Source organism: Pinus tabuliformis, chromosome 6, assembly GCF_031772625.1.
Source record: "Pinus tabuliformis cultivar Carrire ecotype Pingquan chromosome 6, CPIR1, whole genome shotgun sequence".
NCBI lineage: Eukaryota > Viridiplantae > Streptophyta > Pinopsida > Pinales > Pinaceae > Pinus > Pinus tabuliformis.
The window spans coordinates 516,605,873-516,619,344 of NC_142292.1; the positions used below are offsets into that span (position 1 = coordinate 516,605,873).

Sequence of the window (13,472 nt, forward strand, 5' to 3'; positions counted from 1 at the left end):
CACCAAGTCAAATTTGCGAATTTTGTCAAAGTCAACAATAGCAAGTGATGCCCTAACCAGTCCAAAAGTCGATGGTCATCAACCCTCCAAATCAATGTGGTCAATAATCAAAGAAATCGACCTTCCAAGCTCAGTCAAACCTAGTCAAAACAACCTCCAAAAAGTCGGTCAAGGAGAGAGAGAGCCTTTGGTCAAACTTCATAATTTATGCGGTGAACTTTAGTCAAAGCGTGTAGTCAACCTTGGTCAAACTTCCCAGGAAAATTTGGTCCCAATCCTAGTCAACTCGACCTTCAAGAAAATGTCAAAGTCCAAGTCAAACGAACCGTTTTCCTTGCTGGTCAACATTGGTCAAAGCGGTCCTAAACAAAAAGTCAACACTGGTCAAAACAAAATATCCTTCCTTCCCTTCGCACATGTGAGCTCGAACCTCCAATTGCAGACCTGTACGAACCAATCCAAACAAGAGAGAGAAGATGTGTTGTGTGATGATGATGCTCCAAAGTGATGTGACATATACTCTATTTATATGAGCCTTAGGTGGTCGAATTAGCTTGCTCAAGATGACTTGAAGTTGTACATTTGTGCACATGTGGGTTTCACGTTAAAAATTATATTTTTCCTTGACCAAATTAAATTCTTCCAAGGGCTAGGAGGGGGTCTTTGTTGATGAGGAAGGTTGTCTAATGGAGGGAATTTCTCCCTGAGTTGCCAAATTAACAAAAATATCAAACACAAACACACTCAAATGCTACAACACTTCTACATTGCACAACAAAATAACAAACATCAGTGAATCAACTAGTGTACATGACAATTTTTAACTTTTTCAACCCGCTACTTGTTATATTACAATCTAGAATACAATAGTCTTAGGGCTCCCGTACTGGGAATCATGGCCCTGACATACAACCCTGATACAAGGATACAACTGGGGCTTGGCGTCAGTCACTTTGACCACCAATCTACCCTAAACAAGGTAACACTTGACCTACTTGTTGATGGTGGCCATGCGCAACCCTTTCAATCCACGTAGCTTGAACACATTTGGTTGTCCTTTGCCTTCTAATCTACAACTCCTCTATCTTCCACTATCAATGATCACTGCTCTTTTAGGTCACTGAACTTTGGTTCAACACAATCTACCCACTAGCTGCTCCTTCCTTCAAGGACACCAGCACATAGGGTCTTCAATGCTCTGCCCACTTCTGCCACTCTGCTGCTCCAATGATGGTCAAACTTAGGGCTTGGAGGTTGCCCTCTTACCACTGGAGTTTCCCTTCTGCAACTCACTGATCTAGGGCTTGGAATCTAGCCCACTTGGTTACCCTTCTTCCTTCAAGGATCAACCCTTATGGCCATCCTGTATCTGTATCTGTATCCCCATCCTGGTAACTTAGTTGATTTCAGAGTCTGTTTACCTTGCTGATTATAACATAAGTGTTAGACAAATCTGATATTTTCTATGTGAATTATTGTAGAGTATATATATGTTAAAGAAGCCAACGTCCCTATCAAAATTTTGTCTTCTTTTTATGAGAGACATTTACTGTTATAATCATATGAAAATATAATGTGTTCACTCTTCAACACAATAGATCACACATCTTTAACTATTAATGTTTTCAGGTACCCAAATATCCTGTCCTCCGGAAAAATCTGTTAGAGCTCTCCCACAGGTATGCATGCACATCGTATTAAGTGAGCTATTCTTTTATTTGTTATTTCTGCAATTACAGTGAAGTACTAGTAGAATGAAATAGAGATAAGAGCTATCTTCAGATATAGTGAAGGATAAGAAAAAGGACAGAGTAAGCAATTAGATTTGCAACTTCAGTTTGGAAGTAATTCTGTTTTTTTTCCCTGCTATTATAACAGTTTAGCAGCTCTTCCGGAGGAGGCAAAGAAAGATCTCGAGGATGCAGATAGTAGGTAATGAATTCAAGTGCACCTTATGAGATGAGATATATGTTTTCTTTATTTGATTGGCTATATGGTTTAAATAGAATGATTACTAAATCAGAGGGGACATGTTCCATTAATTTGGTTTTTTTTAAATGCTTCTTAGATTAAAAATATATTATTTTGTTTAAAGTGAAATTTTATATTAAACAGCTAAGGGTTGACCACAATTAATTCCTTGCTGGCCTAAGGTAGAAGTGCCAAAATGTCAGCTTTAGCTTGTAACTCAGGGGAATCTACATCTTGACTGTTGATAACTTGATATCAATTCTAACCATAACTTATCTTCTGCCTTAGCCTTAATGGGAGAAAATTTCCAGAAAGTTAAAATGTTAAACCTTCTACATTTTTCATGGAATGCTTTCCTGAATTTCCTTCACAAGAGTGGAAAATGTCCCGAGGCAAATTGTGTCCCAAAGATCTCTGCCTTGTAGCTTAATCATTTGATTATTTCCCAAGAGTACTCCTCTCCCTCACAAGAGGCCTGCAAACCATACTGCATATTTTGCTTCAATCCATTTCCAATAAATAGTGGCAACACAGCAGCTCTGAAAAACATGCATTACTTTCTCCTCTTTCTGGCAAGCAATGCAAAGTTCATTTCTGCAGCTTGTCAAATGGAGTCACTGCCAGGTTCTGATATAGGGCCAGCCAAATGCAAACTGGAGAATCTATATACTAGTTTGGTATTATACATGGACTGACATCTTTTCTTTCTATATCCCTGAGAGCTGTCATTCCATGATGATTTTTTCTGCAATTGGTTGTTTGTCTTGATATATTTTTACTATGTCATAGTTCCTGTTAAATATTGTAGCTCAAACAGGTGCTCTAGCCTTGAGAGGTGTCACTGAAGCTAGTAACATAGAGGATTAATTATCTCCAAGCCCATTTAATTTTTCCTAAGTTTCACCTAAGGGAAAATGTCTTAATTAAGTCAACTAGTGGTTTTTAAATATTTCCTAAGTCTAAACTTAGGAAAAGTGTATAATTAATTGACGTTAGCTGGGATAAGATCGATTTACATCTAGAAACTTGTAGAAAATTTCTAAGTTGATCTTAGCTATTGATTGGATCATGTTAACTTCTAATCGTGGCCATTCATTTGTGAATGGGAGATTATAAAGGGAGATCGAAGATCAGATCATGGATATCATTCGAGTTGGGTGAGTTTTCAGTAAGACACCAGGGGGGTTTCAGCAGCATGAAATATTCCAAAAATAATTTTTGTAGAAAATTGCTTCAAAATTTTAAGCCGTCAACTCCATAAACAATTTGCACAAATTGAACCACCAATTAATGGCAAAACAGGAAATAAAATCTGCAACTGAAGAGTAGACAAGTCACAAGATAAATCATGCAAAAGAACTCAGCCTTATTTTATTAATATAGAATATGCCGGTACAAGAAAATTGGAAATGGCTGAGGTGATGGCATCAAAAAAATCTACAATGATTCTGCAGTAGGCCTCCAAAAATAAATTGATCTGCTGAAAACACTCGTGAATTCTGAATGAATTCACCAAGGGGAGAGATGGGTTCTCTCCCACTCTCACTAAATTGTTGAGATTGGTAGCTTGAGAGGTACTCCAAACCCTAGGCTAGTGGGTTTTGGAGGAATGAGCTTCACAAATGTGATTTGTGGGCTTAGAACCGAAGGTTGGGGTTTTGTACCCAAAGGTGTGGGGCCAAAACCATGAGGAGATTTTGACACGGTGTACATGGAGAATGTGGGGCATCCTTAAAGGAGGAAGGAGCTATTTCAAGCACCATGAGATGCCTTGTAGAAATGGAGAAAACAATTTTTGAATATTATGTGTGGGCTTGTGGCAGTAAAGTGAAGTCGGCCTAGCTTAGGATAAGCCCTTAAGTGCAGATGTTGCCACAAGGAGAAAATGCATAAATAAAGATTAGATGAGGGCTCATTCTCACATCCAAGTGTGAAAACAACACAAGTCTTCTCTAAGGCATTCGCAGGGATACGAGGCCTAGCAAAGGTGGAAAAGGAGGGTTATTTGGGTCTGTTTTCCTTGATTGATTACGTTGAGTTTGAGCAGGAGCTGCCAGCGAAGGAGGATGGTTCTGTGCTTGTAGAAGGGCTGGTTCTGTTGTATATTGTCTTGAAAACAGGCCGAGTCATTTCTGCTAGGATCCAAGCTCCTGTAGCATCCTTCTTGAGGGCCGAGAAGGTATAACAGTGGGTTAGGAGTCATCTTTGTGACCAACACAGGGATTGTCTTGTTGAAAGGAAGGAAGCTGCAAAATTTGCTGGCATAGACGGTCAAGGAGAAGGGCTGTAATAATAGTTACAGTTAGCCCTAACCAGAGGGCTGAGAGGGAAAAACAAGGACAAAATTCCTAGGACAAGAGTGACAGCAAAAACAAGGTATGGCTTGTCTTCTTGTTGTGATGTTTCACTAGAGGATGTAGGGTCCTAGATTAGGAAATTTGGCAGACATCCTATGCAAGGAACATAAGGAATACACCAGAGATAACAATAGTCAAATCAAGTCATTCAAAGTCTGTTATGAAAGCCTTGGAGAAGGTCTAGTACAAAAGGAAAGCAGGGCTTGAAGGAAGGCAACATAGCGCAAAACTTAGAGGAGTTTTGAGGCAGTGTTAAGGGTTGTTGTAGTAGGTCAAGAAGCCCTAACTATGGGCCAAAAAACTCAGATTCTAGGGCACGAAGCAGAGTTGCATCTCAGGTATATAGTATGGTGTTTCATGTTGTTCTTTGCTAAGTGGATGAGGTCTTAGAAGATGACAGATTGAAGGTCATCCTAAGGCTGTAAGGGGGGTAGCAAGTGGATAGTCTTTGTAGCCCTATGTCAGTTGACAAGGACTTTGACAGCTGCAAGAAGGGTGAAGACTTGTAAGCTCAGGACTGATCCTTATAGGACAAAGGAAGCAAGTCAAGGGAGCATATTACATCACAGCCCAAGCTCATTGTTGAAGAAGGATGTTCGACAATGATAGGTGTCAACTCTCCATGCCGTAAGTGTGTCTTCATCGGGCAACACAGGAAGGCGCTAGTTGGAAGAAGTCCTTAAGAGTTGTGTCCTTGAAGGACTAAGGAGCTACTAGTAGGCAAGAAGTGCCAAAGGAGCTGAGGAGCAGCAATGGACAGTTGAGACTTCACAAACGGAATTGTGAATAGATCGATAGGAGTCTCGATGTGTTGATGCGTTGAAGGACTAATGATCAGCTAGTGAGTAGTTGGAGCTGTGTTCAGTGACCTAATGGAGCTGGTTCATTGATAGAGGCAGGTTGGAGTTGCTGCAGATCGGAGCTGAGGGATCGGGCATATGTGTTTAGGACATGTGGATTGAAAGGGCTGTGGAGTGCTACATCAACAAGTAGGTCATTGGTTGTCAAAGGACTGACACGAAACCCTAATTGTATGTACTTGTATCAGTGGATGTATGAGGGCCATTATCCCTGGTACGTGAGCGCTAGACAGTTGTATTACAGTTTGTTAATATAACACAACTTGGCAGTTAAAATTAAAAAAAAAAGTTGTCTATATTTGTGCACGTGTTGATTTACAACATTTTATATTTTGTTGTGCAAAGTAGTTTGTTGTGATACTTGGATTGATAACATTAGTGATTGTAAGATTCTAACCTAGACTCCAGTATTGTGGAAAAATAACATGGTATCAGAGGCAAGTTTGAAGGGCAATGAATCAGAGTGTGCACAGTGAAGCAACTTAGAGGGAGTTGAGATTGTCTAGATCATGGAGCAGAGGGTTCAGCTGAAGACATGGATATGTGGTCTTGATTGGCTTGAGAATGAGATTGGTTGCGAATTCTGGTGGATTGGTGGTGAGCCTGGTGAATTGCAGTTTGTTGTAGGGATGGTTGCCGATCATGGATTTCCTATGACTTGCCATGGATCGTTGGGACAACTTGCGGATTGCTTTGGCATGGACGATATTGCTTCATGTGATGGACTGGATGTTAGCAAACTAGTTTCTTGATTGGATCATGATGTTGCATATTCGAGATTGGAGGGATGCGCATGAGTTGTGTTTGATCCAAGAGGATGGGTGCTTGCAGGACTGGGTTGTGGTAATGATGGCCCGGGTTCTACTGCAACTCAGATTGACCTTGTAGGACACGAGATTAGTAGCAGGCTTAGCCACATGAGATCGTGTAGACTTAGAGGGAATCTAGCTTCAAAGGGAACAACCCTATGGAAGTGTTAGGTCTTCAAGTTCAGATGAGATGAGGTAGAGGCATTGCCAAGATAGTGTAGTTCATTCTACAAAGTATGCAGCAGTGGTGAATACTAGGTGGGCTAATGTTGCCGGTGATGATGATGGAGACTTCCTAGTGTTGGAACTTGGAAGTAACTCCCTCGAGAAGAGGGAGCATTGACATTAGTAGCTTGGGAGGTACTCCAATCCCTAGGCTAGTGGGTTTTGGTGGAATGAACTTCACAAATGTGATTTGTGGGCTTAGAACCCAAGGTTGGGATTTTGTAACCAAAGGTGTGGGGCCAAAACCATGAGGATATTTTGACAGTTGGCACATGGAGAATGTATGGCATCCTTAAAGGTGTAAGGAGCCATTTCAAGCCCCATGAGATGCCTTGTAGAATTGGAGAAAATAATTTTTGAATATTCTGTGTGGGCTGGTGGCACTAATGTGAAGTCGACCTAGCTTAGGATAAGACCTTAAGCGCAGAAGTTGCCATAAGGAGAAAATGTATAACTAGAGATGAGGTGAGACCTCATTCTCACATCCAAGTGTCAAAACAACACAAGTCTTCTTTGAGGCAGCCGTAGGGATAAAAGGCCTAGCAAAGGTGGAAAAGGAGGGTTGTTTGGGTCTGTTTTCCTTGATTGATTAGGCTAACTTTGAGCAGGAGCTACCAGCGAAGAATGAGGATGGTTCTGTGCTTGTAGGAGGGCTAGTTCTGTGGTATAATGTCTTGAAAACAGGTCGAGTCATCTTTGCTAGGACCTGAGCTCTTGTAGCATCCTTCTTGAGGGTCGAGAAGGTATAACAGTGGGTTAGGAGGTATCTTTGTGACTAGCGTAGGGATTGTCTTATTGAAGGGAAGGAAGTCGCAGAATTTTCCAGCATAGACGACGAAGGAGAAGGGCTGTAACAACGGTTACAGTTAGCCATAACCAGAGGGCCGAGAGTGCAGAACAAGGACAAAATTCCTAGGACAAGAGTGACAACAAAAACAAGATATGGCTTGTCTTGTTATTGTGATTTTTCACTAGAGGATGTAGGGTCCTAGATTAGGACATACGACAGACATCCTAATGCAAGGATGTTAATTTTAGATAACAATGGTATGTTCTATGCATAGCACAATTTACTTCAATGTTCTTTAGCAGCCCATTAACAATATCCAATTATTTCCAGTAGCAATCACATTAACCATTAATCATATTGACAGTAAATGCAGATAGAACATGAAAACAAATGTAGAAGACAAGCCAATACAAGAGGACACCAGATTTGGCGGATGCCAGGGAAAAGCCCCAATGTGGGGAAAACTCTTTGATTAAATCTTCTTATTATTATTCCATAGTTCAACAGAGAGAGAGTACAAAATTCAAATAGACTATCCCAATACAAAATCAAATCAGCCCTATCAAATTCTGCAGTCAGCTGCAGTCAAACTTTAGCCCTAACCAAAAAGTCAACTTTAGTCAAAACAACAGTGAAACACCTCCTTTGAAGCTCGGTCAAAGGCAATCCAATTCGGCCTCCAATAGTGGTTAAAGTCAACCCAAAACAGTCACAAAAACTTTGGTCAAACTCGGTCAACCAGTGGTTAGCTTTGCGGTCAAACAGGCCTGCGGTCAACGCAGGTCAAACAACTCCAAAATCCTTGATTTCTATGCCAGTCAATGCGGCCTAGAGAAATCGAAATTCTACCCTCAAAACTGTAGTCAAATTCGGTCAAAACAAACTCTGTCAACGCTGGTCAAACAATTTGAAATTCTGCAATTTCGGTTTTGTGATTTAGCCCAGAAATTCTTCCTCCTAGCCGCACATGTGAGAGAGAGAGAGGCTGCCCAAGCTGTACGAACCAATTTGATGAAGAGAGAAGAAATGTGTGAGTGAATGATGTCCAAATGAGGTGTGAGGTCTCTTCTATTTATACACTTCATTGTGGGTGAAGAGTGTTGATTTCTAGTAGCAACAGATGTGCTCTAAGTCTCAAATTCTGCAGGGAGGCTTGGGAACATGTATGCCAAAGAACCTAGAAAGCGTTTTGGGAAATTTCACCCGGAGACAGTTTTATTAAAATAATTAAGTATTTTTAATGGGTCACTAAGTCTAAACTTAGGAAATTAAAATAATTAATGGGTATTAATCTAACTATGGGTGTAACTTCTATAAGAAGATGAGCATCAAGAAGAAATGATCTTAGCCATTGATTAGCTTCTAAGCTGGGCCGTTAAATGTCAACAAAAAGATTATTGGAAAAGACACAGAGTTGATCAGTCAGATCGAATTGTTGAGCTAGAGAGCAACGCAGTGATTTCGTGGTGATCATGTAGAGAGGGGCATAGATAGTTTTGGTTGGAGAATCTTCTCCGGAGGCAAGAATACGCAACAGAGAGGTAGAGAAAGACGCAGAGGAGGCAACGCAGTGCCCAGTGTGGGTGATGCAGAGCCAAGAAGGGCTCACACAGAGCAACGCAGTGCCTTCCAAGTAGAAGTCTGAGATTTTGCTGGGGGTTTGACGTTCTGAGCCGAGAGAGCTGAAGTCGAAGCTCTTGAGAGAAAATCGATCCAGTGGGGAGGTGACGTAGTGCCTCAAAGGCAGTGACCCAGGCCCACGTAGTGACTACGTAGGGGTAACGCAGAAGTAGCCGAGGACTCGTTGGTTCAGCTGTCGGATCAGCCGAGACTTGCAGTGTAGAGTGAGGTAATCTCACTAATTTCTTCTGTCGAGTGATATTCTCTGTATTGGATTGCCAACAAGGCATCCAAAGTTTGTATTCAGAAATTACTACTGCTTAATAATAAAAACCCTCAGATCTGCTGCATCGGTTTTTCCGTATTGGGTTTTTCTGGGGACATTTGTACAAAAATAAAGGTGTCATTGTGTTGTATCTTTTCCTATTCAGTTTCTTGTTTCGACATATTATTTTAAATAGTGAATGCTGCAATTGTATTTACTTCGATATTTACTGTAGAACACAGTAAATAACTTGTATGGATTAACAAGTGGGAGAAGTAACATCAGTTTGTTGCAGTAGGGATTCTGGGTTTAGGAATTTTCACAAAGAGACATCCATTGGGCTTCTTGAGCCTACATTACGCTGAGGCCGACCTGAACAATTTGCACATGTGTGATCATAAATTCGAAATCACACTTTTGCTTGTTGAATGAGATGATCTTTATATCAATCTTGGACCTCTCGAAAAGAGAAATTCAATGCAATCATCATCTCCATCAAATGAGCTGTCCAAAGGTGGAATTTGGCCCTAGTTGCCAATTTTAACACTCCCTCTCAACTAGGGAGAATTCCACCTACCAATCCATCTGTCATCATCATGCCATCCTGTCGTCATGTACCATCTCTGTCATCTCTGCTCTGCTCTGCTGAACCATGAAGTAATAATGAAGAAGAAGTGATCGAGAGTGAGTCACAAGACCTTACCACTCTCCACTGACAAAAGTTAGTCCAGAGGTAGAACCTCAATTGATCCCAGATCAAGTTGTTGAACACCATGCATCCTAGTCATAGGGAGTACGACAGTACACGATGCGTCCATCGGTAGTGCTATGGTCCCTAACCACTTTTCCCAACTCATTGGCCAGATGAGAGGTACTTCCCATGAGTCCCGGACTCCATGGGTAGGATGTATGTTGGGGCATCGACAGGAGAAGGTGAACCACTCATCCTGCTCATATGCCATAGGAGAAGGTGAACCACTCATCCTATGCATATGTCAATCGTAGGGGAAGGTGAACCACTCACCCTACACACATGTCAACCATCATGGGGTATCACAGGGGAAGGTGAACCACTCACCTTGTACATAGCGCACCACTAGGGGAAGGTGAACCACTCACCCTATGGTTGCTCATAGCTCCAAGAAGTACCCCAAGCCCCTAGGAGCTCCCAGAGCTCAGTGTCCAACTCATGCGGGACCCTCATAGGAGGGTATTTCCATGACTCCAAGTCTCTCTCGGAAGGCTAAGAATTTGACCTTCCCTAAGGGCTTCGTGAGAATGTCTATGACCTGTTCATCCATCCTGATGTGTTGGGTATTGCTCCCCGTTGAACCATATCCTGGATAAAGTCGTACTTGATATCAATGTGCTTGGAGCAGTCGTGGAACACGAGATTTTCTGAAAGGCGAATCCCACTTTGGTTGTCGTAGAAGATCATGGTGGTATCCAACACGTGCTCAAATAGCTCACTAAAGAGCTTCCTCAACCAAACAACTTCACAACAGGCCATACTAGCAACAATGTATTCGGCCTTAACGGTGCTTAGTGCAACCGATTTCTGCTTCTTGCTCATCCAAGATATTGAAGTAGACCCCAAAGAGAAGCAACACCCAAATGTGCTCTTACGATCCACCACACTACCAACCCAGTCAACATCAGTATATCCATGTAGCCTCAAATTCCCGACAGTGTATCTCAAACCATAGTGGATTGTGCCCCGGAGATATCTCAAGAGATTCTTAGCAGCAATCCAATGAATGTGATGAGGCTCGACCATAAATTGATTCAACATATTCATAGTGAAGCATATGTCAGGACGAGAGTTTACCAAGAACATCAGGACCCCCACAAGTTGTCGATACTCGGAAGGATTTGCCAATGCGGGCCCAACAACACTTCCACATAGCTTCTTGAATTTGAGTTCCATCAGAGTAGACACAGACTTGCATTCCACCATCCCACATCTCTAGAGTAGCTTCACAATGTATTTTCCTTGAGAAAGGAAAATCTCACCTGGCTTTTCCTCCACCTCCAAGCCTAGGAAGTAGTGCATCAAACCTAGTCCTTCATCTCGAATTCGGAAGCCAACTCCCTCTTGCATTGATAAATGAGAGGGTCTGCACCTGTCAGAAAAAGATGATCCACATAAAGGAACAGAATGAGAGGCTTGTCCTTTTCAACCTTGAAGTACAGGTTTAGGTCAACTTCACTCCTTGTAAAACCCAGCTTCATAAGATAGCTATCAATCCTCTCATATCAACCCCCGGGGGCTTGCTTTAACCCATAGAGGGATTTCTTCAACTTGCATACATGTGTCTTTCGATCTTGAACTTCGAACCCCTCAAGTTGCTCTACATAGACTTCCTCCTTAAGCGAGCCATGCAAGAAAGCAGTTTTGACATCCATTTGGTGTAGGTTCCATCCTTGAGAGGCAATAAGAGCAATGATGGATCAGGTAGTGGTGTATCAGGCAACCGATGCAAATATCTCATCATAGTCCACTCCTTCCTTTTGAGAGAAGCCTCGAGCAACGAACCTGGCCTTGAACTTTTCAACACTCTCATCAGCTCCATGTTTGATTTTGTAAAGCCATTTTGAAGTGACCAGAAACTTGTCCTTGGGTTTAGGAACCACATCCTAGACATCATTCTTCATGATCGATTCATATTCCTCTTTCATCGCATCCTTCCAAACTTGGTGCTTCACTGCTTCTTCGAACGTACATGGCTCAAATTGAACAATGGTACTCGTAGTAGCTAAGTACCCTTGGTACCTATTCAACTTCTTGCTTTCACGAAATGCCCCCCTTGGTGCAACATGTCTTTCAACATCTTTGAGAGTATCTTTGAGCCACAAAGGTCTTTTCCTTGAGGTAGAGGGCTCACCAGGAGGTGGATCAATGGGATCCATCGGGCCTTCAACATCGGGCATCGGATCATCTGTCGGAGATTCATCCTTCTTTCCTGCATCATCATCATTGTCCTTCCTAGGGATAAGAAGATCTTTGACTTTCCCAAGGGAAAAATCTTCATCGAAGGTGACATCATGACTTATTTCCACTTCTCTTTGACCAGGCACATAGATTCTATATGCCTTTGAAGTTTCATTGTAGCCCACAAAAGTTCCTTTCTTCCCAGATGCATCTAGCTTGTTTCTTTTCTCTTTCGGCACATGAAAATATACGGGACAACCAAAAATTCTAAAATGAGAAACATTAGGTTTCTTACTGGTGAAAACTTCTTCAGGTGTCTTGAAGTCCAATGCTTGATGCAGTCACCTATTTTGTGTTGATTTTGTGTAGCATCAGATGTGCTCTAGCTTCAAAATTTTGTGGTGGGGATAGAACACATGAGATCTCCAAGACCCAAAAATTGTTTGGAGAAATTCCACCCGGATGAGGAGTTATTAAAATAATTAATATTTTTAATGAGTTCCTAAGTCTAAACATAGGAAAATAAAAATATCAATGTGTATTAATAAAAATATGGGCGAGAAGGTTCTAAGTGACGAGGATCAGGACTGTTTTAATCTTAGCCGTTGATTAGAGATTAGATCACGACCATTGATTCATCAACATGAAAAGTATAAGAGGAGGCTTGAGGGTTAGTTGGAGATACACCAAGAGATCAAAGAGTTTGATTTTTCTAGGGCGTGGTTTGCTGAGAAAGTCGAGCTAAGTGATCTGAGTTGCAGTGAGAGGGGCAGTTCGACAGAGGGACTTCAGTCCAAGGCCGAGGATACATAGCAGAGAGGCAAAACAACAACAGGAGAGACAACGCAGCTTCCCACACCCTGACTTCTGGCTCTAGATCTCGACTTTCCCAGCTGAATTTCAGACTCCCTCTGAAGCTCTGCACTGCCTCTGTGCTACCTCTCTGAACCTCTCTTTGCCTTCTTTGCCTTGCACTCCTCGGATCTGGAAAACTCTCCTCTAGTCTACTATCCCTGCCCCTCTCACTGCTTCGACTTTACTGAATCACTTCCGGCAACTCACAACTGCTACCCAGGAAATCGACTTCCTAGTAAAATCGAACTGCACAACTGTGTTCTCCAAGTGCCCATCGAACTCCTTATAATCTCTCGTTGGAGCACCAACGACCAATATTAAAACATAATCAACGACTATGATTGACTGGGAGTTGATCCTCGTCTTTTTCTAGAAGATTCATACCTGATTTAATTAAAACCTTTTAATTAACCAGATTTCCTAAGTTTAGACTTAGGGAACCATTTAAAAAAGTTAATTATTTTAGTTAAACCATCTCTAGGTGGAATTTTACCAAACAATTTCTGGGTATTGGAAAATGCATGTATCTTAGCCTCTTTGCAAAATCTTGAGGCAAGAACACATCCCATGCTACAGAAATCAACACTCCCTCTTAGTGAGGAATGTGCTTTAGTGTTGCAACCCACTGAAGCATCACACTGTCTTTGCACCATCTCCTGCTGCGCTGCTGATGTCTAGCTCTTCTGCCCACTAAAGATGCGCAACTCTGATATGAGTATTTCACTTTTATATCGCTGATCCAGGGTTTGAGATAGTAGAGAGGGCTTGCATGATTTTGTGGCAACAAT

At 41.8% G+C, this 13,472-nt stretch overlaps 1 protein-coding gene across 1 annotated transcript in view; it reads left to right on the top strand.

The window, feature by feature from the left end:
- Positions 1-13,472, top strand: part of LOC149259569 (2-oxoglutarate (2OG) and Fe(II)-dependent oxygenase superfamily protein) — a 538,837-nt gene that overhangs the window by 39,443 nt on the left and 485,922 nt on the right. Inside the window, exons 3-4 of the mRNA XM_089376311.1 lie at positions 1,630-1,679; positions 1,879-1,932. Of these exons, the coding sequence (XP_089232437.1) occupies positions 1,630-1,679; positions 1,879-1,932 (104 nt within the window). The remainder of the gene's footprint in view (positions 1-1,629; positions 1,680-1,878; positions 1,933-13,472) is intronic.